Consider the following 26457-nt stretch of genomic DNA (forward strand, 5'->3'; position numbering starts at 1 on the left):
AAGATTTTATTTATTTATTTTAAATGTTTTATTTATTTATTTGTAGAGGGGAAAGGAAGGAGATAGGGAGAGAAATATCAATGTATGGTTGCCTCTCGTGCATCCCCTCCTGGGAACTGGTCTGCAACCCAGGCATGTGCCCTGACTGGTAATCAAACCACTATCCTCTGGTTCGCAGGCCCGAGCTCAATCCACTGAGCTACACCAGCCAGGAGATGTTATTTACTTTTAGAGAGAGGGGAAGGAAGGGAGAAAGAGAGGGAAATATCAGTGTGCGGTTGCCTCTCATATGCCCCCTACCAGGGACCTGGCCTGCAACCCAGGCATGTGCTCTGGATTGGGAATTGAACCAGCGACCCTTTGGTTCACAGGACTGCACTCAATCCACTGAGGCACACCAGCTGGGGCATGATGTTCTCTACTTTCATGAATATTTAAACATTTGCTTATCAAAAAGGTTTTTTTAAATTTTTTAAAGCATGTTTGATTGATTATGCTATTACAGTTGTCCCATTTTTTTCTGCCCTTTATCCCCCTCCACCCTGCACCCCCCTCCCTCCAGTATTCTCCCCCACCCCCCACCTTAGTTCATGTCCATGGATCATACATGGAAGTTCTTAGGCTTCTCCATTTCCTATGCTATTTTTAACCTCCCACTGTCTATTTTGAACCTACCAATTATACTTCTTATTCCTTATACCTTTTCCCCCATTCTCCTCCCTCCTCCTCCCCACCGATAACCCTCCATGTGATCTCCATTTCTGTGAATCTGTTTCTGTTCTAGTTGTTTGCTTAGTTTGTTTTCATTTTTTATTGTTTTTTTAAGGTTCATTGTTGATGGTTGTGAGTCTGTTACCATTTTACTATTCATAGTTTTGATCTTCTTTTTCTTAGATAAGTCCCTTTAACATTTCATATAATAAGGGCTTGGTAATGAACTCCTTGAACTTTACCTTATCTGGGAAGCACTTTACCTGCCCTTCCATTCTAAATGATAGCTTTGCTGGATAGAGTAATCTTGGATGTAGGTCCTTCCTTGCCTTTCATGAGTTGGAATACTTCTTTCCAGCCCCTTCTTGCCTGTAAGGTCTCTTTTGAGAAATCAGCTAACAGTCTGATGGGAACTCCTTTGTAGGTGACTGTCTTCCTTTCTCTTGCTGCTTTTAAGGTCCTTGTCTTTCACCTTGGGTAATGTAATTATGATGTACCTTGGTGTGTGCTTCCTTGGGTCCAGCTTGTTTGGGACTCTCTGAGCTTCCTGGACTTCCTGGAAGTCTATTCCTTTGCCAAAAATAATCTTTGATTATTTTTTTCAAGTAAGTTTTCCATTTTTTGCTCTTCCTCTTCTCCTTCTGGTACCCCTATGATTCAGATGTTGGAATGTTTAAAGATGTCCTGGAGGTTCCGAAGCCTCTCCTCATTTTTTTTTTTTTTTTAATTCTTCTTTCTGTTCTGGTTGAATGTTTCTTCCTTCTGCTCCAAATCGTTAATTTGAGTTCTGGTTTCTCTCCCTTAACTATTGGTTCCCTGTATATTTTTCTTTATTTCACTTGGCATAGCCTTCACTTCTTCTGTTATTTTGCCTCTATACTCAATCAGTTCTGTGAGCATCCTGATTACCAGAGATTTGAACTCTGCATCTGACAGGTTAGTTCTTTTTCTGAAGCTTTGATCTGCTTTTTTATTTTGGCCATGTTTCTTTGTCTTGGTGCACTTGTTATACTGTAAGGGGCAGAGCCTCATTTGTGAGTGCCACTTTCCTGCTGTGGCACTGTATGTGGGGGAGGGGTCAGAGAGGGAACAGTGTTACTTGCTTGGCTCTCACCCCACTTTCAGTCACTTCCCCCACTATCCACAAGCGAATTGGGCCCTTCTGGTGCTGATTCCTGAGTAGGTGGGTTTCTTTATGTTCTAGGACCCCATGGGTCCCTCCAACGGACTCTCTTATGAGGCTGGGAGTTTCTCCTGCTGCCGCTGCAACCCCCACAGGTTTTTACAGCCAGAGTTTTTGTTTTTAATTTTATTTCTTTAGAGAGAGGGGAAAGCAAGGAGAAAGAGAGGGAGAGAAACATCAACATATGGCTGCCTCCCAATGGGTCCTCCCAGTGGCTGCACTGGGTCCTAGTGCACTGCTCACTGGGGACACAGCCCACAACCCAGCCATGTACCCTGACTGGGAATCGAACTGGCAGCCCTTTGGTTCACAGCCTGTGCTCAGTCCACTGAGCTATACCAGCCAGGGCTACAGCCAGAGGTTTTGAGGCTTTATTCCGGAAGACCCACACTGGAACCCTGTGTTGCACAGTCTGTCTCTCCCCAGTTCCTCCCAGTTTATCCGCATGTAACTGTGGACCCCCCGCAGTGCACCAGCCGCCACCTTGCTGTGTGCCCTCTCCACCCTTAACTGCCCATCTCTCCTCCTACCTGTCTGAATGAATGTTTTTTCATTAACTCCTTGGTTTCAGACTTCCATACAGTTCGTTTTTCTGGCAGTTCTGGTCATTTTTGTTTTTAAATTGGTTGTTGTCCTTCTTTTGGTTGTGCAAGGAGGCAAAGTATTTCTACCTACGCCTCCATCTGGGCTGGAAGTCATCAAAAAGTTTTTAAAGCCCTGGCTGGTGTAGCTCAGTGGATTGAGCGCGGGCCTGCGAACCACACGATCGCGGTTCGATTCCCAGTCAGGGCACATGCCTGGGTTGCAGGCCGGTTCCCTGCAGGCCAGTTCCCAGCAGGGGACGCACAAAAAAAGGCAACCATACATTGATGTTTCTCTCCCTCTCTCCTTCCTCCTTCCCCTCTAAAGATAAATAAATAATAAAATATTTTAAAAAAATAAATAAATAAAAAGTTTTTAAAAGAATGATTAAAAAGAAAAGAAATTGAAACTAAGTCCTACTTGTCTTTTAGTGTTGATCAAAAGTGATCAAGTAAAGTTATATATTTATCTTTTTGAGAGTTTTTGTTTTCCTCCTCCCCTTTATAGAAGGATAAAAGTAAACTGATTTTTAGGCCCTGGCTGGTGCAGCTCAGTGGATTGAGCACCGGCCTGGGAACCGAAAGGTCACTGGTTTGATTCCCAGTCAGAGCCCATGCCTGGGTTGTGGGCCAGGTTCCCAGTTGGGAGCATGTGAGAGGCAACCTTTGATATTTCTCTCCCTCTCTTTCTCCTTCCATTCCCCTCTTTCTAAAAATAGGTAAATAAAATCTAAAAAAAAACCCAAAAATGTAACAGTGATTTTTGGAGGGGTCAAAGGAATTAAAATCTGCCTTAAAAGTCAGGAAAAAGTCTTACTCTATGTTATTTTCTGGACAAATGTATACAACTTATTCGATGTAATAGTTGGCTGAAATGCAGATAAATACTCCTCTTTAACTTATTTTTAGGGGGCACTATGAGCCATCCTCATGTACTTTAAAAGTATAAAAGAAAGGAACTGTGTGTTGAAGTTTGCGAGTGACCGCCTATGCTGTGCTGCATTTGCCTTCATCCAGGCCCTATGACCTTCAAATGTGTCCTCATTTGAGATATGATTAAGGGCCTATTCTTGGTCTTGGACTTATTTGCTTGGTAAAGAGAGGAAATAGTTGTTCAGCTGTAAACAGTTGAACACTGTGGCTGTCATTGTCTGGCTTTGCTCTGCTCAGCAGAAAGCCCAGTGCTGCCCAGTGGGATATCGTGGGTGCCTCCCACACACCCATGTGGGACCATCAGAATATTTGTGCCACTTTTGGCCATGACCCAGACCTCCTAATGTAAAAAAGACATTCTTAAACCACTCTTCTTAGGAACAAGCTTTTGAGTACACTTGATATAGACTCGATATAAGATCAATTCGTGGTCACAGATCATGAAGTCTGTGCAAGAAGACAGGCCCCAGAGTGAGGAGAACATGTGTTATGTTGTACCATCCTCTTGTTAGGGCTCCATGACTTCTGTCCTCTCCGTTTGATTGACATTTACTGAGCATTTGGCACTGGGGATGCAACAGAGGTCTGCTGCCCTTAAATAGCTGTCAATCAGCTGCAGAAGTGGTATCCTGAGTGCTTTGAAAGAAAAGGCCAAGTTTGCTGGTGTGGAAGGTGCTAACCCTGGCTCAATAGTGGTCCCACAAGGCTTGTTGCTGTTCCAGCGGAGGCTTGGGGCTGAGAGAGAGGGTTTCCTAGGCAGGAGGACCTGCATGTGGGAAGTGTGGAAAATCCATCTTTACTGGTCAGGTCATAGCACAAGCTAAGTGGACAAAGGCAATTTAATAAAACAACATAAATGCCCAGTGAATAGAGTATCCCCCACCTTATTCATGGGAGATACATTTCAAGACCCCAGTGGATACCTGAAACCACAGATAATACCAAACCCTATATATACTATGGTGTTTTTTATATACACAGATATGGTAAAGTTTAATTTATAAATTAGGCACAGTAAGAGAAAAATAGTAATAATAACATAATATAATAGAACAGTTATAACAATATACCGTGGTAAGTTATGTGTATGTGGTCACTTGTTTCAGGGGATCACTTGCCAGTTTGCCACTTCCAGACCTTGGCTGACTGTGCAGGTCGGGGGATGGCTGTACCTGGCGAGACGCAGCATGTTCTGTTCTGAGTGATTCCTGTCTTCCAGAAAACAGTCCAGCAGGGCGGGAATTAGGGGCAAGAGTTCCCCAAAGGAAACAAACAAATCGCTTCTCTCATCTAGATATTAAGAGTGACTTTAGCTCTGACCGGCCGTGACTTGGTTGGACATCGTTCTGCAAAGCAAAGGTTGCCAATTTGATTCCAGGTCAGGGAACATGCCTGGGTTACACGTTTGGTCGCCAGTCGGAGTATATATGAGAAGCAATCAATTAATGTTTCTCTTCCTCACCTCCCTCCCTTCCCCTCTCTCTGAACGTAAATAAAATCTTTTCTTTTTTAAAGAGGCATTTTTGGCCCTGGTTGGCGTAGCTCAGTGGATTGAGCGCGGGCTCTGAACCAAAGGGTCACCAGTTCCATTCCCAGTCAGGGCACATGCCTGGGTTGCAGGCCAGTTCCCAGTCTGGGGCATAGGAGAGGCAACTGAGGCAACTGCACATTGATATTTCTCTCCTCCTCTTCCCCTCTCTCTAAAAATGAATAAATAAAATCTTTAAAAATAAAAAAAAATAAACTAAAGAGGCACTTTTGGTGTCATCAGTATGTAGTGCTAGAGTGGTGAGGTGGTCTTTTCATTTTTTTTAAGCCATTGACAAAAATCCTTTCTGTGAGTAGCTGATGAAGCTAGATAGTAAAGTTAACCTTATTCAAACTTTTCCCTAACTATTTCTTACATATTTTCTCCACTTAAAAAGACTTGTCTATTTCCTACAAGTATCTCCTCTGCTTATATAAATGTATTTTTCTTTCTCTCTGTTTTTTAATTTGCAGGTATACTTTTTTATTTTTTGAAATTTGAAGTAACCTTGATTTACATAATGTCTGCCTGGTAAAATTGTCACTTTAGTGTGGCTGAGGAATCCGAGGAGTAGATTTTCTTCGAGTGGCAGAGAGAGTCACGTGGCTGCGCAAGAACTGGGCGCGCAGAGGGGACCTTCTCCTTAGTTATTAGTTCCAGCCTCAAAATTCTCAGGTGAAACTGAAGTTATGATTTAAGGCATGCAGTTAAAAAATAAACATTTTAGCCCTGGCTGGTGTGGCTCAGTGGATTGAGTGTCAACCTGCGAACCAAAAGGTCACCAGTTCGATTCCTGGCCGGGACACTTGCCTGGGTTATAGGCCAGGCCCCTAGTTGGGTGCATGTGAGAGGCAACCAGTTGATGTTTCTCTCGCGCATCCGTGTTCCTCTCCCACTCTTCCCCCTCCCTTCCCTTTTAAAAACTAAAATCTGGCTTATATTAAAGTACCCTGAAATGACCTCTTTTCAAGAAAAAAAGAGCTATCAAATGCTAATAAAAAAATTAGACTACCTACTTTTTTATTGATTGATTGATTGATTTTAGAGAGAGAGAGGGAGGAGAAACATTGATTTTTGCTGTCCTACTTTTTTATGCATTCATTGGTTGATTTTTTATATCTTCATTTGAGAACATTTTGTCATTTCTTTTATTTTTTGGAGATAGGAAAGGAGAGAGAGAAACATGATTGGTTGTCTCCCACACGCACCCAGAATGGGGATTACACGCAACCAGACTGGGTATTGAACAGCAACCTATGTATGTGCCCTGACTGGGAATTGAACCTGCAATCTTTTGGTTAAGGGACAATGCTCCAACCAACTAAGCCACACCGGCTAGACCCATTGGTTGATTCTCGTATGTGCCCCAACAGGGGATTGAACCTGTAACTTTGGTGTATCCAGATGGTGTTCTAATCAGCTGAGCTACCTGACCTGAGAGACCCCTACTTTCATAATATCTGAAGAATTCTCAGTTGTTTTTTTGGCAGTTTTTCTTCTGCCCTTGGTAGAATATTTATGCTTCCTTATCTGTTTAAAAAACAATTAGAGTGAGACTTTTTTCCTTAAATTTTCTGTCCTCTCTGACTCAGTAAACCTTAGAGAAAAAGCTCTTGGAGAAAAAGACACTCTTTATTTTCTTTCTGCATGTACAGGGTCTGGTAGAAGTAACACCTGCGTGAATGTGGTTAGTAGGATAATAATACGGGTGCAATAATTTATAGTTCTAATTTGAACATTTCACCTAAAATGTCATACAGTGTGTTTGAGTGCGATGTTGTTATATTACAGAATTTTATGCTTATGACTTTGTGATAAAAGATCCTGTAATAAATAGGCGCATTATTTGTGCCGCACCATGAACTATAGCATGCCTACCGTTGAAAAGTTAATGAACTGCATAAACCGTCATTTTATTTTAGTGTTTTTCCCCATGATTAGAGTTTCCACCCTGGGTGGCCTAGCCTGTACACTTCTGGGAGGACCGGGGTGGCAGCTCAGGCACACTCACAGTCTCCAGGTGTGTCTGCTTCCTCACAGTTCCTTAGTGCGGGGGAGCGATCCGAAATCCATTCGCGGGGACCATGTTTATTTCACTGTTACCCTGAGAGTCACATCTTTTACCTTAATATGTATCATACTGATACACTTTCTTTTTCATCCCTTACATTTTTCTTCATTTGTTTTGTTTTATTGGACATTTAGTCAAAATGTGGACTTTATAGTTACCATTTCGTTTTGGGTTTCTTTAATCCTTACCTGAGGACACCTTAATTTGCTTGTTTAGAGAGAGAGAGGAAGGGAGAGAAAGAAACGTCGATGTGAGAGAATAGTTGATTGGTTGCCTTTGTAGCACCCAGACTGGGGATCCATGCCAGGTCTGGGGCTCATGCACATCCAGAGTTGGGGGGCTTCGCATGTTCCGGCACCCAGACCAGGGATGGACCTGCAACCTGGGTTATGTGGCCTGACCGCAAATCGAATCCCAGTCTTTCTGTTACAGGGTGACGCTCCAACCACTGGGCTACTCGGGCCAGAGCAGATAGTTAATCACTTCTGAAGCTCAGGATTGATAGGAAAAATACCAGTCAACGACTGTCTGAAAATCCCGTGACTCAGTTTCTAATTTCTGTCCTCAAGCCCACCAGCTTGTTAGAAGAGACAGAAAAGAACAGCGAATGCAAATGAAGTAAAGATACCAGTCTCTTCACCTCATGCTCTTTTTCCTCATTTTTTCTTCAACTGTTTTATCTTCACAGCTTTTATTAGATTAAAATTGCTTAATTCCTTTTTAGTATCTGGTAAGCATTCATTTCATTTTATACACAGGGTTTGAAAAAATAGGTTTAAAAATTGTTTCAAAATTTTATTTCAAAAGTAGATTTACAGTTGTGAGTACACAAAGCACAGTGTTTTCTAATGAATTAATTAATTAATATTAATTTATTGATTTTAGAGAGAAAGAGGAAAGGGGAGAGAGAGAGAGAGACAAAGAAATATTGATTCTGTTGCTCTGCTTATTTATGTATTCATTGGTTGCTTCTTGTATGTGCCCTGACTGGAGATCGAACCTGCAATTTTGGAGTAACGGGATGATGCTCTAACCAACTGAACTACCCAACCAGGGCATGTTATTTTTTTATTTATTATTATACTGTTTCCCATAGGAACAACTATAAGTCCTCTAAACTAAACTATAGTCCAACTAAAAGTGGACTGTAAGCCCACTTTTGAACCTCACTCTGTATTTGTGCACACATAATGGATTTTGTTTCCCTTTAAGATCTGTTGACTCGATGTGAACCACCGTTGCAGTTCCCTAGGATTCCTGTTCTCCAGGCATCTCACATTGAATTTTCCCAGCTCTGAGATAGCCATTTTTGTTCCAAAGTTGGACTCTTTCATGCCCAGTGTCTGTGGGTCTTCCCTGTGCTAGCCGATGAGGAGCCAAAAAACACCCTTAGTGTCAGGGATATGGTTTGTCCAGGTGCATGGTTTGCAGATACTTCATTGTGATATTAGAGGTAAAATACCTTGAAGTTTCTCTTACTCCATCTTTATCTGGAATTTAACCTTTGCCATGTGAAACAAAAAAAAAGCTATGAGTTTATAAACATCAGTTCCATTTAGGAGGAAGCGTCTGGTATTTTATCTTTGATCCTGTTCAGATCAGGCCCCTACTGGGAGGGCCTGAAGCCCTCCCACCCACTGCTGCCCACGGGTGAACCGAAATGATGATTGACAGTATTCATCACTTTGCAAAACTGTAAACTTACAGCTTCAGGAAGCTGAGCAAACCTGAAACAGGATAAATAAACTCAAAGAAATTCGTGCCAAGATAGATTATAATTAAACTTCTGAAAAAAAAGAAGAAGAAAAAGAATTGACGTGTTACTTACGGGGAAACACAATTCAAACGACAGATTTCTTGTCGGAAACCTCGAAGGCCAGAAGGAGGTGGCGTCACATTTGTCCAGTGCTGACAGCAAAGAACCTGTCAAACCCAAGTTGCTTTTTGAGAGAACATTTATTAAAATGGGGACAGTGGAACAAGGAAGGGCTTAAGGTGGAAGAAGCAACAGGAGAGCCCAGGCGGGGCTGCTGTCAGCTCACCGGGAAGTCAGAGAAAGGGGGGCTTTGAGGAGAGGTTTGGGCGGTTAGTCCTGGGTGAGCTGCTGCCCACTGCAAGTTCTAAACTGGAGTTCAAAGTAACATTCAGTTAGTCACAGGAAGTCAGGAAAAGAGAACCAAGAAAAAAAACAAACAGGGAACAAACTACTAAAAGGCAGACTAAAGGCCTAACATATCGATAATTTCCTTGAAAGTAAATGGTCTGAGAATAAGAGATTGCAGGGTGGATTTAAAAATGACCCTGCTTGCAAGTCTCGTGGGGACCCTTAGGGTTTAGAGGAAAGAAAATTCATGTGAAAAGGAGATTTGAGTGGGCATGCCCCAAGGAAGGTGTGCCACAAACCTGGAGATTTTTACCTGGTGCAATTATTCTTTAGGAATGGTGGAGAAATAAAGACATTTTCAAATGAGGAAAATTGATTTGTTGCCAGTAGACCGACTTTTAAGTATGACTGAAGGAATTTCTTGAAACAGAAAGGAAATGATAAAAGAAGGAATCTTGAAAGTTTAGGGAGAAAAATAGAAAAAACACAAGTATGAGTAAATGTTACAGATTTTTCTTCTCTAGTTTTCTAAATTGATGTTTGGAACAGAAACTATAATACTGATGTGGTTCTCAATGTATATAGAGGAAATATTTAATATAATACACACAAGGGTAGGTAAAAGGACTTAAAGGGAAGTTCATTTTCCACATTTCGATTGAAGTGCAACAGAAAAATGCTGACACCAGTAGATTGCACTAAGTTAGGTGTGTCTAATGTCATACTGAGGGCAACACTACAGATAAATGAGACTGAGTTCTCAATAACATTCAGGTAATCCACACACACAGGCAGTCAGGCAGAGAGAACCAAGGGGAAAAACCAGGGAGCAAACTACTAAAAGGCCTAACATTTCTATAATTTCCTTGAAAGTAAATGAGAATTAAAGATTGCAGAGTGGATTTTTAAAAAGAAGATCCACCTCTGACCCCGGAGCTCCCTTTGTTAGAGCATCGCCCTGTGGCACCGAGGGTGCAGGTTCTGTCTCAGGTCAGGGCGCACCCGAGAAGCAACCAGTGAATGCACAGCCAGTGCCACAAACCCGCGTGTTCGTCTCTGTCTCTCTCTCTCTCTCTCCCTCCTTATCTCCCTCTCTCTCTTCCTTTCTGTAAAAAGCAATCAGTACATTAAAATTTTTTTAAATGATCCAGCCTGGCCACATGGCTCACTTGGTTGGGGTGTTGTCCTGTACACCAAAAGGATTGTAAGATTGTGGGTTCAATCCCGTCAGGGTGTGTATGGGAGGCAACCGATCCACATTCCCCCCCCCTCCGCCCTGCCTTCTCCCCCTCTCCCCCCGCCCCATCCTCTCTCTCCGAAATTAATTTTTTTAAAGATTTTATTTATTTCTCTTTAGAGAGAGGGGAAGGGAAGGAGAAAGGGAGAGAAACATCAATGTGTGGTTGCCTCTCATGAGTCCCCTACTGGGGACCTGGCCTGCAACCCAGGCATGTGCCCTGACTGGGAATCGAACTGCAACTTTTTGTTTTGCAGCCCATGCTCAATCCACTGAGCTACACCAGCCAGGGCTGAAATTAATTTTTTTAAAAACACCCCCAGATGAGCAATAAAACAATAAATTTAATTTAAAAATTATCCATATGTTGTCTAAAAGGAACCTGCTTCAAATATAATGAAACAGGTTAATTGAAAGTAAAAGGATAGAAAAAGACATATGTATATCATGAGACATTAATCAGAAAAGGATGAGAATAACTATCTTAATGATAGAGTAGACTTCAGAGCGAGACAGTTCGTAGGGCGGAGTTGGACATGGCGTGATGAGGAAGAGGACAGCCTGCCCAGAAACCACTGCGGCCCTGAATAGGCACGTGCCCACAACAGCTGCAGTTTCCTTGTTAATTTTTTAAAAATATTTTTTCAGTTTACTATTTCATTAATTTCCTCTTTTGTTATCATTCCCTCCTATTTTTTGCTTGCTTTGAGTTGAATTACTTTTTTCCCCTAATTTCAGCTCATGGTTGAAATACTGATTTGAAATCTTTCTAATATAGGTATTTTGGGTTATAAATTTCCCCACTTACAGCTTGAGCAACATTCTACAGTTTTTTAAATGTTTGTTTTCATCACTTTAAAATATTTACTTATTTTTATATTTTATTTGTTTGTTTTAGAGAGGGGGGGGACTCATCAGTTTACAATAGAAACATCTTTCCCTGTCACATGGCCCCCAGCCAGGGCCTGGTCCGCAGCCCTGGCGTGTGTCCTGCCTGGGAATCAAACTGAAGACCCGTCAGTTCGCAGGTGGGTGCTCAGTCCGCTAAGCCACACCAGCCAGGGCTAAAATATTTTATTTTTCAATTTAATTTTAATTTTTGATTTTAGAGAGGGGGAAGGGAGGAGGAACAAGAGGGAGGGAAACATTGACGTGAGAGAGAAACATCCACCAGTTCCCTTCCTCTCAAGCCCCAACTGGGGACCAAGGCAGCAACCCAGGCATGTGCCCTCGCCGGGAATTGAACCTGCGGCCTTTAGGTTTGTGGACCAACACCCAACCAACTGAGCCACAGTGGTCAGGGCTAAACATTTTATTTTTTTATTTTCTTCTTTTACTCATGGTTATTTTGAAGTGTCATTTAATTTTCAGACAATTTTTTATATTGTTTGAATATGTTTTTTTGATACTGATTTCTAATACTGCTGTTTTTAAAAACCAAAAAGATGTTATCGTTCCACTTGGTATATCAGATATTTTTCTTTTTTAATACAGCACATATTACACTCACCTGTGGCTGGTTTGTACAATGGCACTGAGTGTACTAACATTGTATATTTCTGTAAAGAACACCATATTCTCAGATTTACCATATTTTACATGTAAAATCTCAGATTTTACAATATTATTTAGGTGTAAGTTGAGACATCTGAGATCTGAGGATGACTAGGAACCTCCTTCTCCTCCGCTAACATGGAACTGCAAGTTCTAAACTACGAGACTTGGAGCGCTGCTGCCCAAAAAGGCACAGCCCAGGCTCAGTCTGTAGCCTGGCGTCAGGAAAGCCCTGCCTCCGCAGCCACGAGGAGACGGCCGTGGGAACCGTGGGAGCCTGCTACACGCATACTCACTGCCTCCTCTTTCTCACATTCTTTGCGAAGCCCCCTTGTAGAAGATATTTCGCCCTGGCTGGCGTAGCTCAGTGGATTGAGCGCGGGCCTGCGAACCAGAGTATCGCAGTTCGATTCCCAGTCAGGGCACATGCCTGGGTTGCAGGCCAGTTCCCGGCAGCGGACGCATGAAAGGCAACCACACATTGATGTTTCTCTCCCACTCTTTCTCCTTCCCTTCCCCTCTCTCGAAAAATAAATAAAGAAAATATTAAAAAAAAAAAAAAAAGAAGATATTTCTATAAGGGTGGAAGTTGCAAAACTTCACTGGAAGACTCAAGGAACCTTCAATGCAAAGAGCTTATGTTCCTTAGTGAAGTTCAGGTTTTAAGGATCTCAGATATAGAGCCTTCACTCCTTGGGAAGCTTTAGACTTGAAACAATTCTTCCCCCCCCCCCACAAAGATTTTTTTTTATATTTATTTTTAGTGGGGGAAAGAGAAAGGACATTGGTGGGAGCATGAAACATTGATCAATTGCCTCCAGTAGGTGCCCCTTCCAGGACGGAACCCCAGCATGTGCCCTGACCGGGAACCGAACTGGTGATCTTTCACTTGGAGGGATGACACCCAACCAACTGAGCCTCACTGGTCAGGGCTGTCTTGAAACAGTTCTTTTAATAGGAAAAGAGGAAGCCAGTGAGCTGATCGAGATCTCCTGATGTGTGGGGAAGACTCACATTTCTGGTCATGTTTTAAAAACACACCTTAGGCATGCCGGTGCACAGAGCCTTTTCGGAGGGAGCCGTAACGAACTGCCAACTGCCCTGGCCTGGTGCTGTGGTTGGTTGGTGCGTCATCCCATACACCAAAAGATTTCAGGTTTAGTCCCCAGTCAGGGCAGTACAGGAGACAACTGATTGATATTTCTCTCTCCCATTGGACTGTGTGTGTGAGACTCTAAAATCAATGAACATATCCTTGGGTGAGGATTAAAAAACAAAGAAACAAACTGCTAACATGCTTCTCTTGAGCTTGAGGGTCACAAGAAGGAGGGAGACATATGCTTGTACACCTTTCAAATATGTATACTATATTGCTAACTTAAAAAAATAGAACCCCAGCCCTGGCTGGTGTAGCTCAGTGGATTGAGCGCGGGCCTGGGAACCAAGCAACCACGGTTCAATTCCCAGTCAGGGCACATGCCTGGGTTACAGGCCAGTTCCCAGCAGGGGACACACAAGAGGCAACCATACATTGATATTTCTCTCCCTCTCTCCTTCCTTTCCCCTCTAAAGATAAATAAATAAATAAAATTAATTAAAAAAAATAGAACCCCAAACAACGTCAGTAGTAATTGTTTTGCACTATCCTTTGCTTTTAGCTTTAGGGATCCCCGTAGTTTAGGGATGCTAAGACCAACGAAGAGGTTGGTTACTGGGAGAGGCTCTTCCTCCCTCCCTTGGCTTTCTTTCCGGCTGACAGTGGGGGTGGAGTCTCCACTTCAGGGGCCAGAGGCAAGAGAAACCTAGTCTTCATCTGACAGTGAAAGTGGGATGACCTCCATCCTTCACCTGGCGCGTTCACAGGCTGCCCGAGATGCCTTTCACCAACAGCTTTACAATCCCTAGATCTACCCATCCAGACCCAATCACCAGATGCACCAGTGGCTCTCTGGAAGCTCATGTTGAACACGTCTTCCGGTGCTCCTGCCACAAGGTAGGTCTGGGGAACTCAGGTGAGAGACAGTGGGAACAGCTGTGTCATTTTGAGCAGACGCCCCTCATTCTCGCATAGACAGTCTTAGGGCGATTTCCTGCTGTCTCCTGGTAAACGCTTCTGCTTCCGACTGATGAGGGCAGCTTGAGCTCTGAAAGCTTGAGTTTCTTGCCCAACATTTTTTTTTAAGATTTTATTTATTTATTTATCTTTAGAGGAGAAGGGAAGGAGAGAGAGAAATTTCAATGTATGGTTGCCTCTCATGCATCCCCTGCTGGGAACTGGCCTGCAACCCAGGCATGTGCCCTGACTGGGAGTCGAACCATGATTGTTTGGTTCGCAGGCATGTTCTCAATCCACTGAGCCACACCAGCCAGGGCCCAACATTTTAAAGCTCTTAAGTAAGAGAACTTTAAAGATAGAGCTTTAAAATAAAGAATTTTAGAATTCTGAATTCTCATTCAGTTTTCTTTCCCTTAATGAAGGAATTGATGTGTTTTGATTATTTCAGACATCCCCTTACTGGGGACAAAGTGGCCAGATGTTCTGAGTAAGCGGCTTGTCTGTGGGTCAAGATTGTGCTGCTGGCTCTTTCCCTAGTTACCCCTGCAGGCACCCCACCCCACCTCCCCACACCCACGTCAGTTATGTGGGTTTGGTGAGGTCCCTGGTCATGAGTCACTGTTTGATTTCTTGTGTTGAACTTACTACCTTTGACAGACACACCTTTTCTGACTTCCAAGATGATAAAACTTACACGTCTCAGCACTAAGGAGAATGTACACAGATTTGTTTGGTTTTCTTTTTAAATTGTGGTAAAATACACATGACATAAAATTTATCATCAGTGGCATTTAGTGCTCGTGATGTTTCACAACCAGCACCACCACTTTTACCCCCCCCCAAGGGAAACCCCGCCTGGATTGGCTGTCAGTCATCCCCATTTCCCCTCCCCCAGACCTGGGCAACCGCTAATCTTTCTGCCTGTGTGGATTTGCCTGTTCTGGATGTTTTATATAAGTGGAATCATAAAATATGTGACCTTTGGTGCCTGGGTTATTTTTCATGGAGCGGAAGTGTTTCCAGGGCTCATCTGTGCTGCAGCGTGTGAGAGCTTTTTTCCTCTTAGGGCCAAATAACACTCACTGTACAGAGTCACCACACTTTGCTTGTCCATTCATCTGTTGAGGACATTTGGGTTGTTCGAAATAATGAAGTTATGAATATTTGTTTACACATTTTGGTACAGGCCTGTTTTCATTTCTTTGGGCTTAGAAGTGCAGTGGCTGGGTCATCAGTGGCTCTGCCTAACCCTTGCGGAGCCGCCAGGCCATTCCACCAGCGCTGCCCAAGGCTCCTGATTCTCCACGTTCTCACCAGCACTTTCCCTTGTTTGTTTTAAACCCTCACCCGAGGCTATGGTTATTGATTTTAGAGAGAGGAATGGAGGGAGAAGCATTGATGTGAGAGAGAAACTGATTGGTTGTCTTCTCTACATGCCTCAACCGGGGCTCGAACCCAAAACTTTTTGGTGCATGGGACAATGCTCCAACCAACTGAGCCACTGGGTCAGGGTAACACTTGTCATTTTTAGTTTCTGTAATTAAAGCTACTCGAGCGGGTGTATACACAGGTTTTTAAACCAGTTGTTTATGAAAGGGAGGAAACCAGTTAAAGTCAAACAATAAAAAATCGATACCAGGAGCATCAGTCTCTTGTCCCTCTCCACCCTCCTCTAGCCCGGTCCTGGAGGGAGCACGTTTCTGTTGTTTGTCCAGGTACCACCGGAGATTTCACCCCTGGTGTGTTCTGTGTTACTCGTTTCGAGCCTGGCTAGGTGAGGATGACAACTTACTCTGGCTCACATAATCCCTTCCTTTGTCTTAATACAATTTGTGTTAGTTAGGACATTGGTTTGAGTACTTGACTTACACAGGATAGAAGTTTGTTTCTCTCATTTAATAAGGAACTCCAGGATCAATGGTGGTGGTTTCCAGCTACCAGGGACCATGCTCTTTCTGTCCTGCGACTTCACTGTCTTCTAAAGTGTTTTCCATCTTATTCTTCAAGGTGGCGGCCCCAGGTTTCCCCCCCCCCATTCAGCCATAGGAAGGGGAGCAGGGCAGGAGAGAGCTTATTCTCCACCGTGAGGGCTCAGCAGCTGTGCATGTCCCCTGCCCTCATCCGTGCAGCTGTCCACGTTCTTCCATGTGACTTCTAATACACTTTATCTTGTTATTAACAATTAACTAGTGTCCCCTGGCTGGTGTGGCTCAGTTGATTGGGCGTCGTCCTGAGAACGGAGAGGTCTCTGGTTGGATTCCTGGAGCGGGCACATGCCAGGGTTGCAGGTTTGGTCCCCACAGCATGTATGGAAGGCAACCAATTGATATTTCTCTCCCTGTCTTTCTCCCTCCCTTTTCCTCTCTCCAAAAATAAAATAAAATTTTAAAATAATAACAAGTAGCTAGTATTTGAGTGCTTCATATGTGTCAGATACTGTTCTAAATGCCCCTTTCTATTCACTTACTAATTTAACCCTCAAAACAGTCTTCTAAAGTAGATATCGCTTCCCTTTGCCAGGTAAGGAAATCAGGCACTGTTGCCTGAGGAGCTGCCCAGATCACACAGTGTGCAGGTCCAGGCTCCAGGGCCTGCCTTCACTCACGATGCTTTTAATTTGGGGTCTGTGACCCTCCAGGGGACCCCACCAGGCCACACTTTCCATCTGTACTTTAGGCTGGCAGAAGGCTTATCAGAGGTGCCCAGCCCCAGCGCTGACAGGGCCTTCTTGGTTAATGTTTAGTTATTATCAGCCCCGGCCCAGCACTGCCCTGCAGCTCCCTAGGCTTGTCTCAGCGTCAGTGGGCAAGAAATGTCAGTGTATTGAGGGGTGAAAGTATTTCCTGTGTTGGCTCTACCAATTTACTGTTCTGAATTAGAGACCTTCCTCAGTGGAATCGTTGACACCCTGAACATTTATTTAGCTTTTATTTCTTGGGCTGATGGTCCCCAGCCACCACTGTGACCATGCCCCTATGCCACCGAGGACATTGGTGCCTTGGAGCAGCTCTTAACCGTCTCTTTTTTATTGACTCAGTGATCGGGAGGTAAACTTTGTGATGTGCACACGATGGACCCCAAGGACTTGGAAGCTGAAATCCACCCCTTGAAGAACGAAGATGGGAAATTGCAGGAGAACCTGGGAAGCCAGTTGAAAAAGGAAGAGAACTTGAAAGGCGCGCCTCAGCGGTCTCGCCTTTCCCGGTGCCGGACGGCGGCATTTTTTCTCTCACTGTTCATCTGCCTTTTGGTGGTGTTTATGATTTCCTTCATCATCCCGTGTCCAGACAGGCTGGCGTTACAGGGGATGTGGAGGATCGATTACAACACAGCAGGTGCGTCGCCCCCCACACCCTGCAGTGACCTTCTCTCTCCTGGGTGAGCTGTGAGGGCAGCATGTGTATCCGGGAATTTAGAAGTCATCTATTTTTTTTAAGTCAATAACGTTTTTGTTTGTTTGTTTGTTTAAGATTTTATTTATTTTTAGAGAGGGGAAAGAGAGGAAGAGAAACATCAATGTGTGGTTGCCTTTTGCGCCCCCCCACTGGGGACCTGGCCTGCAACCCATGCGTGTGCCCTGACTAGGAATTGAACTAGTGACTCTTGGCCCACAGGCTGGTACTCAATTCACTGAGCCTCACCAGCCAGGCCTTAAGTCACCAACTTTTATTATCCCTCCCATATTTAATGTAGAAAATGTGGCAAATGGCTCAGGGTGGAGTAAAAAACAAATGCAGGTTTGAACGCTTTGCTGTGCTCACTCTGGGAGCAGGGTCGCCCTGACGTCACGCACACAGCGACACTGGTCCGATGCTCCTTTGTGGACGCAGCTCTGGGCACAGTGGGCAAGGCCGGTGGGGCAGCACAAGCAGGCGGGACACCTGCATCCGCCAGCACACGTGCAGGATCTGCCAGTGGGGCAGGAGCATTTGGGGTGCATTTCCATGGGAGATGAGCGGGGAGGTCCAAAGCTAGGGGAGAAGACGCATTTGCGCTGGTGCAGCGCATGGTGGAAGTCATCGACCCTCAGTAGCTGCCAGTTCTGTCCACTGTTTTCCTGGAATTTGGGAGGAGCTACAAGAGCAGTTTCTCAGTAAAAATGGAGGACTGCTGTGGAAGCATAGCAGCCTGCTCCCCCATTTTAGGAAGGTCAGGCTAGTGGCCCTTAATACTTTTACAAGTTAAAAAAAATAAAACACCCTGGCTAGTGTAGCTCAGTGGATTGGGCACGGGCCTGCGAACCAGACCATCGTGGTTCGATTCCCAGTCAAGGCATGTGCCTGGGTTGCAAGCCAGGTCCCAGCAGGGGATGCATGAGAGGCAACCATACATTGATATTTCTCTCCATCTCTCCTTCCCTTCCCCTCTAAAGGTAAATATATAAAATATTTTTTAAAAAATAAATAAAACAGTGACTGGAAGAAGAGATATAGAGAAGGCTGTTCGGAAATGTGGCAGATGTGCAGCTGGTCTTGTACTCCAGTCTTCTTGAAGGGTTTGGCTAGAGTAAAGCACACTTTGACTGTTCATACAGTCGGCAGTCTGGAATTTCTGCCTCTGAAAAGCAACCGAATCAGCCTCTCTCTGGACACTCTACTTCTCTCTTACAGTTGCCTATGTTTTTATTTTTGTTTTTATTTTTCCTATGCTTTTATTGTTACAGCAAAGAAATCATTACCAAAACCAAAGTTGTGATTTCCTATGTTTTCTGCTAAGAGTTTTATAGTTCTAGCTCTTGAATTCATGTCTTTGATCCATTTTGAGTGCATTTTGTACATGGTGTAAGGGACAATTTCATTCTTAGTTTATCTTTTGAGTCTTCAAACAAAAGGTTAGACCCTAATGCATAAGGAAGTGTAGCGTCTTTCGATCCCAAAGTGATGTAAGGAGGACTTCATTCCTGAGCACAAGTTGCTCAGAGTGTCCGTTCCTGCACCCAGGGGTCGTGCTCGCCCCTTCCTGAAGGCCGGCCTCCGACACTGGGCCCATCATGTGGATGAAGAGGCACTGGTCTTCTGAGGTGTGGGACGTTGCGGTCCCTGTGGCCCTCCCCCAGGGTGGGCTCTAACTGGCACTGAACCCTGAGGAGCAGAGAAGTAGGTCACATCAGACGTAGCCTGGCCTTTAAACCAGGTATGGCCTAAAGAATATACTGTAGTCTGTGGTTTTCTTTTTCAGTCACCTACGACTTTTTGGCCACAAAAGACATAAACAGGGACAAGGTCCAAGATGTTCTCTTCCTTTATAAAAACACCAGCGGCAGCGACAATTTCAACCAGTCCTGTACTGATGAAGGTAATTTTGTTTCTACCTGAAGGATGAAATACCCTGTAGGAAGAGGAATCCTTACTTTTGCAGTGTTTGGGGAAAGCAATGGTAGGATTTCTGGAAACCGTCATTGCCCTTCATTTGTAGCAGGACTAGAAAGAGACGGGGGGGCGGGGGGGCGGCAAGCTCCAGTCTCAGCACCCACCTTGCTTGATTGCTGACCCCCATGGGGTCAACACTGGGGCCCCCATGGGTGTGGAGCGAGTAAGGGGTCTAGGTGTAAAGGGAATGAGCCTGGGCAGAGGGGGTCATGGCAGGGAACAAGGTGAGGGAGGACTGGCAGTGTGTGGGCCGTGTGCGCCGGGTCTGTCCCCTCCAGGCTTTTCCTCTCCCTGCTCCTTCGTGGCTGCTGTGTCCGGAGCCAACGGCAGCATCCTCTGGGAGAGGCCTGCAGCCCAGGACGGAGGCCTCGTGTGGTGTGATGCGGCTCAGCCGAGGGACGGTGGGGCAGCCCCCGCCTGCATCCTCGTGGGCAGCGCTGGTTCTTTCATCGCAGTCAACTCGTCTACAGGTAGGCCAGTGCCCTCCGCACCCGCACTGGGCCGCCTTGGGGGGCACCGACGGCAGGGCGCTCCGAGCAGCGCCGGCCTGTGCTCTCAGGCAGTGCGATTGGGTGGGAAGGGCGGGTAGGGAGTGGGAAGGGCACAGCTACTTCGCAGTCACACACCAAAGCTACTCTGACGTGTCACACACTGTTGAGTCTTGTCACCTGGTTAAGTCTTGCTTGAGGGGGCATGGCAGGGCACTTTACTTTCTGTGAAGTGGCAGAGATGCAGAGGAGGAGCCTGGCTGCTGCTTGTCGTAGGGAGTTCGTGGCCGCAGCTTTGTCTTGCGGCACGCAGGGCAGGTGCAGGCGAGCGCCACAGGGGAGTGGAGACCAGGGCGTCTGCGCCGCACGCGAGGGTGCTCCTCGTCCCTGTCACCGCCGTGTTTGGGCACCAAGGGGATGGCCACTTGGTAAGGGGGTGCCTTACCCAGGTCTTGTGGGACTCTGGGCTTTGACACTAGATTTTGTGGGTATTAGTATTTCCCTTACAAGGTGTGGTGTTAAGGATATGGAGGAAAATGAACAGCGGGCTTGAAATATTTTAAGAAGAGAGGAATCAGTCTCTTTTAAAAAAAAAAGATTTTATTATATTTCTTTTTAGAGATGGGGGAAGAGAGGGAGAAAGAGTGGGAGAGAAACACCAATGTGTGGTTGCCTCTCGTGTGGCCCCCACTGGGGACCTGGCCCGCAGCCCAGGCGTGTGCCCTGACTGGGAATCAAACTGGCAACCCTTTGGTTCTCAGCTCGCACTCAATCCACTCAGCTACACCGGTCAGGGCAGGAATCAGTCTTTAAAAAAGGACAAGATGATGCTGGGTCAGAAGCTGTTACCTCAGGACCTGCAGTCCCCAGGTGTAGCCCTAAGCACCTTCATTCTCTCCTTCTGTGTGAAAGGCAAAAGCCCAGGCCACTTTGCCAGGGCCTTCATGGTGGCAGAGGGTCCATCTTTGAGCCCAGCAACAGACAGGGGTCCTGAGGGGTCTCAGGACATGGTGAGGGCAGGCCCTGTTCATCCTAATGGGGAGAGTCAGCATTGGTCCCAAGGTACTCTGGAACCAAACATTAGAAAATGGGTAAAAAAAGGTGGGGAAGTTCTGCGGTTCCCAGAAGTCATGCTTTAACACTCTGCTATATAAGCCCCTAGACCCTAGACTTTTTGCAGACGTGCACATCAGTGTATTCGCACTTTCACCTGCCTTCAGCCCCCTGTTGGCAGGTGTGTCATTTCCAAGTTGGAGCATCTGTGCACTTGCCAGGCCGAGTTCAGTGGAAGGGGGTCTGGGGTCGGTGCCCAGTGATGTGTGTTTGGTTTTAGGGGAGACCCTGTGGAGACAGCCCAGCAGTTTCAGAAGGAACACTTCCATCCTAAGCCCTTTACTCCAGGTTCCTGACCTTGATGCCGATGGGGCCCCAGATCTGCTGGTGCTCACCCAAGAGGAAAAGGAGGTACAGCTCTCCTCCTGAGTCACGCAGCCCACGCGCCACGTGGTCTCTCCCTTCTCTGCTCCGTGGTTCACTTCCACTTCCCAGGCAGAGTTTGGGTCTAGCCGCTGTCAGGGCACTTGTCCAAGGCCCTTTGCTCTGGCACCTGCAGACCCAGCGCACTGGGGCAGGTCTACGGGCCTCCCCAGGAACAGGAGTACATTTCGCGTGTGCGCACTGCGGCATGGGCGGGGCTGCAAGGATGGGGGGGAATTGGGCCTGAGAGACTACCCGCTTCCCCCAGGCAGGCCACATGCAGATGCCTGATACCAGACACTTCAATCAAAGCGTTTTTCCCCCAAACCAGGGGGGTTTTGACCCTTTTTGCTCCTGTGTTTTGCAGGTTAGCAGCTACCTCTATTCAGGCAGCACCGGGCACCAGATTGGCCACCGGGGCAGCCTCAGTGTGGACAAGACCAGTGGCTTCCTCCTTTACATCACCAGGGCAGGTGCCCACTACATCCTTCTTTCCTGCGGTATGTCGCATGTCGCGCCTGCTGGGCCCCAGCACAGGCCCACCCGCAGAGGCCGTGCTGGTCTCAGGTGGGGGGTGCGCCCTGCAGAAAGCAGGTGCGAGGGGATCCACAGCCGCCTGTGAGGCTCTGCTCGTCACTCCTGCTTTTATCCTAGGGGTTCAGATTAATCATTGACAGACTGAGAAAGCCACGGGTGGTCTCAGCACCGGCTCCCAGGCTCAAGGAGGCACCATGTGTTTCTAGAGGTGGGGCTGATGGGCACACAGCCTCCTGGTCTCCTAGCAACAACCCCTGGTGACCTGAGGCTCTTCTGTGTGTTGAGTAGCAAGTTCCCTCTGTGGCCGCTCTGTGAAGGACATCTATGAAAAAGTGACCGGGAGAGACAGCCCACTAAGGACAGACCCCAGCTGGGAGGACATGCTCAACGCCACCAAGCACGGGCTGTTTTTGCACAGGTGGGCCTGGGTGGTGTCACACAGGCCAGGTCGTATTCCTCACTGCTCAGAGCAGTCGGGGCTGTGGGTCTGGCCACTGGTACTGTGAGGTCCCCCTGGGCTCAGACTTCGGACCTGAGCAAACAGAAGCCACGTGAAAACCAGGGAAGCCCTGACTCGTGTGGTTCAGTTGGTTAGGCATTGTCCCGCAAAGCGAGGGATTGCTGGTTTGATTCCCAGTCCGGGCACATGCCTAGGTTATGGGTTCGATCCCCAGTTAGGGTGTGTATGAGAGGCAGTTGATCAATGTATCTCTCTTTCACACCAGTGTTTCTCTCCCTCTCTTTTCCCCTCTCTTTCCCACTCTCTCTAAAAATAAATAAAATCTTTTTTAGGCTCTGGCTGGTGTAGCTCAGTGGATTGAGCACGGGCCTTCGAACCAAAAGATTGCGGTTCAATTCCTAGTCAGGGCACATGCCTGGGTTGCAGGCCAGTTCCCAGCAGGGGTCACATGAGAAGCAACCATACATTGATACAAAATAAATAAATAAATAAATAAATCTATAAAAAAATTTTTTTTAAATCTTCTTTAAAGATTTTATTTATTATTTTTTTAGAGAGAAGAGAAGGAGAAAGATAGGGAGAGAAACATCAGTGTGTGGTTGCCTCTCGTGCTCTCCCAGCTGGGACCCTTGCCGAGAACCCAGGCATGTGCCCTAACTGGGAATTGAACTGGTGACCCTTTGGTTTGCGAGCCCATGCTCAATCCACTGAGCTACATCTGCCAGGGCAATAAATAAAATCTTTATAGAAAAAAAACAGCCGTGGGTGGTGTGGCTCAGTGGTTGAGTGCCAGCCTGCAAATCAAAGGGTCAGCGGTTCAATTCCCAGTCAGGGCACATGCCTGGGTTCCCGGCAAGGGCCCCAGTAGGGGGCACACCAGAGACAACCACACATTGATGTTTCTCTCCCTTTCTTTCTCCCTCCCTTCCCTTCTCTAAAAAAAAATAAAGAAAATCTTTAAAATAAAAAAAACCAGAAAAGTTTCCTACCAGTGGGCTCACCCTCTCCCCATGCACAGGGCGGGTCTTGTTTGATACTCTCGAGTTAGAGAACTAACAAATACGGGGATGCTCATGGGAGTCTGGTGGTCAGTGCTCGGGGCGGGTCCCTGCCCCTGGCTCTGTGTCCAAGCTGCACCCTCCACCTCCTCCAGCCCTGGAGCCATCAGTCATCTGATGAACGTGCCCGGGAATGGCGGTGAGGACCTCCTCCTTGTGGGTTCGGAGGCCTGCGTGCTGCTGGACGGACAGGAGCTGGCCCCCAGGTGGACCTTCGGTGTAGCCCAGGTCCTCAGGTACGGGGTCTGCTCCGGGAACACGTGCAGTTGTCACAAGCCAGGCACCGCCAGCCCACCCCCTCAGCAACCCTGGGGACAAGGCCCCCCACTGGGAGGGGCGAGGGGGCTGGAATGCTTCTGCGAGGGGCCTCCTGCCTGTCCTCTGGTGCTGCCCTGCACTGAGGGGCTGGTGAAGCCCCCTTGGCCAGGGCAGCCCTGACCCTACCCAAGTTTGGCCAAGAAGATGGGTGGCATACCTGTCCCCAGGTATCTCCTCACAGAGACCCCTTGTGACTCCTTCTCTATTTGTCTAGAAAACCCACCCTTGGTCACTACAAACCTGACACCCTGGCTGTGGTCATTGAAAATGGAACCGGCATTGACAGACAGGTTGGCTGCACTTCCTTTTTGTGGTCTCGCCTTTGTAAGTAGCTGAGGAAAATTAGTCTCAACAGCAGGCAGGGCTGTGGCTTGAAGTCTGAGCTGGGACAAGAGAGACCTTAGAGACATCCTAGTCAGCCCCAGGGAGCAGCTCGGCCAGGGCCGGCATAGCTGGGGGCCATGTGCCTGTGCGACCCCACGTCAGCTCCCCCGTGCTGTCTTCTCCCTCCTCAGATCCTGCTCCTGGACCTCAGCACTGGGGCCGTCCTGTGGAGTCAGGCCCTTCCAGGCCTCCCTGGGCACCCTCCATCTGCCAGCCTGCCCACTGCAGACCACCGCTCAGCCTTCTTCTTCTGGGGTCTCCACGAACTAGTCGGTGCCAACCAGACGGTATGGGCAGAGCGCACAGCCCAGACACGCCCGTCCCAGGAGCCAAGGCCAGAGGCCCAGGGCCAGTCTTAGGTCCCACCTTGAGGAGCTGATTGGCTGACTGGACACACACACACATAAACAGAAGCCGTGGGAGGTTGGGGGGGATGAGGCAGTGCCCTGGCCACAGCGGAGGCCAGGGCTTGAGTCTGCCTCCAGGGCAGAGACAGGGGAATCTGGGAAGAAGCGGGATGTACTGGGGAGGGCGGGGCCCAGTTGCAGGTAGAGGATACCGAGAAGGATCAGGGTCAGCTGGGGGAAGAGGGCTGGAAAGTGGGAACAGTTAGGATAGATGTTGTGGGGCCTCCAGGCGGGGACCCCAGTACACACAGCTCTGGTCGTGGTCACTGTCAGGAGTGTCTCATAAGAGCACAGCATTACCCAGCTACCAGGCCTAGGACATTCACTCAGGTTCTTGGCCGAGCTGCGGGGACAGCTGCAGCCCCAGTCAGCCCCGTGCCCCATTGCTGGTTCTCCCCGCAGGAGCCCCAAGACAGCCCGCACCGCCTCTACATGTTTCACCCGACCCTGCCAGGCGTCCTGCTGGAGCTGGCCAATATCTCCGCCAACATCGTGGCCTTCCGAGGTGAGTCAGCCTTGGTGCAGACCTGGGCCCCGCCCACGGGGAGGTCTGCTGAGACCGGTCCCAAGAGACCTGACAGCTATGTCCTCCCCAGTGGCCCTGTTTGAGCCGGGCCGCCATGCTGCCTACATCCTCCTCACGGGCCCAGGCAGCGCAGATGCACCTGGCCTGGTCTCCATGGCCAAGCACAAGGTACAGGACCTCATCCTGAGCAGCCGGGTGGTTCGCCTGACCGAGGGTGTGCCAGACAGCGACCAGGCCATCAGGGACCGGCTCTCCCGCCTGCGGTACCGGAGCGAGACCTAGGTGCACAGCTGCCAGGGCACCTGCGAGAGGCTGCCGCTGCTGCAAGCAAACATCCCAGGAAGCGGGCCTCCGTCCCCTGGACCTGCGTGCGGACTCCCTCCCCCCATCTCCCCCACCCCACCTCACGACCCAGGCCTCTCCTGCCCAGCAGGCTGTGTCCTCACATGGATCCTCACTCTGCCCCACAGGGGTCACATGCTCAAGGCCAGCTGTCTTCACTGTGGTCAGCGGGGGGCAGAGCCCAGAACCCTCCAGTGGAAGCGCCCACTTCATTTCCCATCTTAGCTCGTCCCACTCTGCACTGTCCCCCTGAGGTCATGCAGCTCAAAGGGTGGTGGGCCCTGGGGTGGCGTCAGGGCAGCAGTGCGACCTCGGGCAGTACCAGCCCCCAGCACTTCTGGCATGGTTGGTGGTACCTTGCTGTGGGGAGCCCCTTCGACCCAGCTCGTGAGAAACTCGGCTTGCAGGGCGTGGTGGGCAGCCCTGCTGGAGGGCGCCCTGAGGTGGTTTCCACCCCTGTGCTGGCTGCTCGTGCTGTGAATTTCCCAAGGAACTGGCCATAGGACACGCACTGGGGTCATTCTGTACCCTCTTCGTACACACTGGAGTCACTTGTCCCACTCGTCCCTGTACCCCAGGTGGAGCCAGCTCCCCTCCTTCCTGGTGCTCAGATCTCCCTGGCATTGGTGTTCCCTGACACAGGACTCACCTCTGTGCCTTGCTGCACCCTAGGGCTACTAGGGTGTGCTGCAGCTCAGCTGCTCCCAGGCAGGATAAATAAATAAACCTTGACGGCGCTGGGGACCACAGGAAGAAAGCAGAATAAACACTTTTTGCACTGGCTGGAAAGGCCCCAGAGGACACACATGCGCCTCACATCTCTGCTCCTGGCCAGGCCTCGGGGTCAGGGTGGGGAAGGTGGCCGAGGGGTGCTGTGCCTGTGGTTCTTGGAGTGCGGGCTTGTTCTCTCGGTCCCGCCAGAGCAGAAACGGAAAGCCCTGACAGAGGTCTTTTTCGGCACAGCCTCTAAGTGCCTCAGGTTTGAGGACCCCTTCCCGTTCACAGCAAACCGTGAACCCAGCCCATGGATATGGGCGTCCGCCCACCTGGGAAGGCAGTGCGGTGAGTCCCTCAGGACCCATGGCTGGCCAGGGCGGGGCCAGGGGTGAGTTCTGGTGGCTGCCCAGGCGGGCG

At 47.9% G+C, this 26457-nt stretch overlaps 2 protein-coding genes across 9 annotated transcripts in view; one reads left to right on the forward strand and one right to left on the reverse strand.

Moving 5' to 3' along the window:
- The window catches only part of FAM234A (family with sequence similarity 234 member A), a 28514-nt gene extending 2386 nt beyond the window's left edge, over positions 1–26128 (forward strand). The window contains exons 2-14 of one of the 8 annotated variants that reach the window (XM_037157303.2): positions 11247–11376; positions 13766–13895; positions 16996–17293; positions 19137–19253; positions 19606–19797; positions 21149–21279; positions 21659–21791; positions 22117–22246; positions 23442–23582; positions 23879–23954; positions 24180–24335; positions 24858–24960; positions 25052–26128. In XM_037157303.2, coding sequence (XP_037013198.2) covers positions 17029–17293; positions 19137–19253; positions 19606–19797; positions 21149–21279; positions 21659–21791; positions 22117–22246; positions 23442–23582; positions 23879–23954; positions 24180–24335; positions 24858–24960; positions 25052–25263 — 1656 coding nt within the window. In that variant the 5' untranslated portion in view covers positions 11247–11376; positions 13766–13895; positions 16996–17028 and the 3' untranslated portion in view covers positions 25264–26128. The remainder of the gene's footprint in view (positions 1–11246; positions 11377–13765; positions 13896–16995; positions 17294–19136; positions 19254–19605; positions 19798–21148; positions 21280–21658; positions 21792–22116; positions 22247–23441; positions 23583–23878; positions 23955–24179; positions 24336–24857; positions 24961–25051) is intronic. The other 7 variants (XM_053671636.1, XM_037157307.2, XM_037157306.2 and 4 more) reach the window with 7 other exon arrangements.
- On the reverse strand, positions 17716–17898 carry LOC119058144 (metallothionein-1-like). Its single transcript, XM_037157102.2, has one exon. It carries the CDS (start codon positions 17896–17898, stop codon positions 17716–17718), a length of 183 nt encoding a protein of 60 aa, XP_037012997.2.
- Positions 26129–26457: the final 329 nt, after the last annotated feature.

This window comes from Artibeus jamaicensis, unplaced genomic scaffold (assembly GCF_021234435.1).
Source record: "Artibeus jamaicensis isolate MK-2021 breed Jamaican fruit bat unplaced genomic scaffold, CSHL_Jam_final contig_700, whole genome shotgun sequence".
NCBI lineage: Eukaryota > Metazoa > Chordata > Mammalia > Chiroptera > Phyllostomidae > Artibeus > Artibeus jamaicensis.

Coding starts and splice junctions, on each gene's coding strand:
- LOC119058144 (XM_037157102.2), bottom strand. CDS start 17,898: ATGCACCCCAAATGCTCCTGCCCCACTGGCAGATCCTGCACGTGTGCT.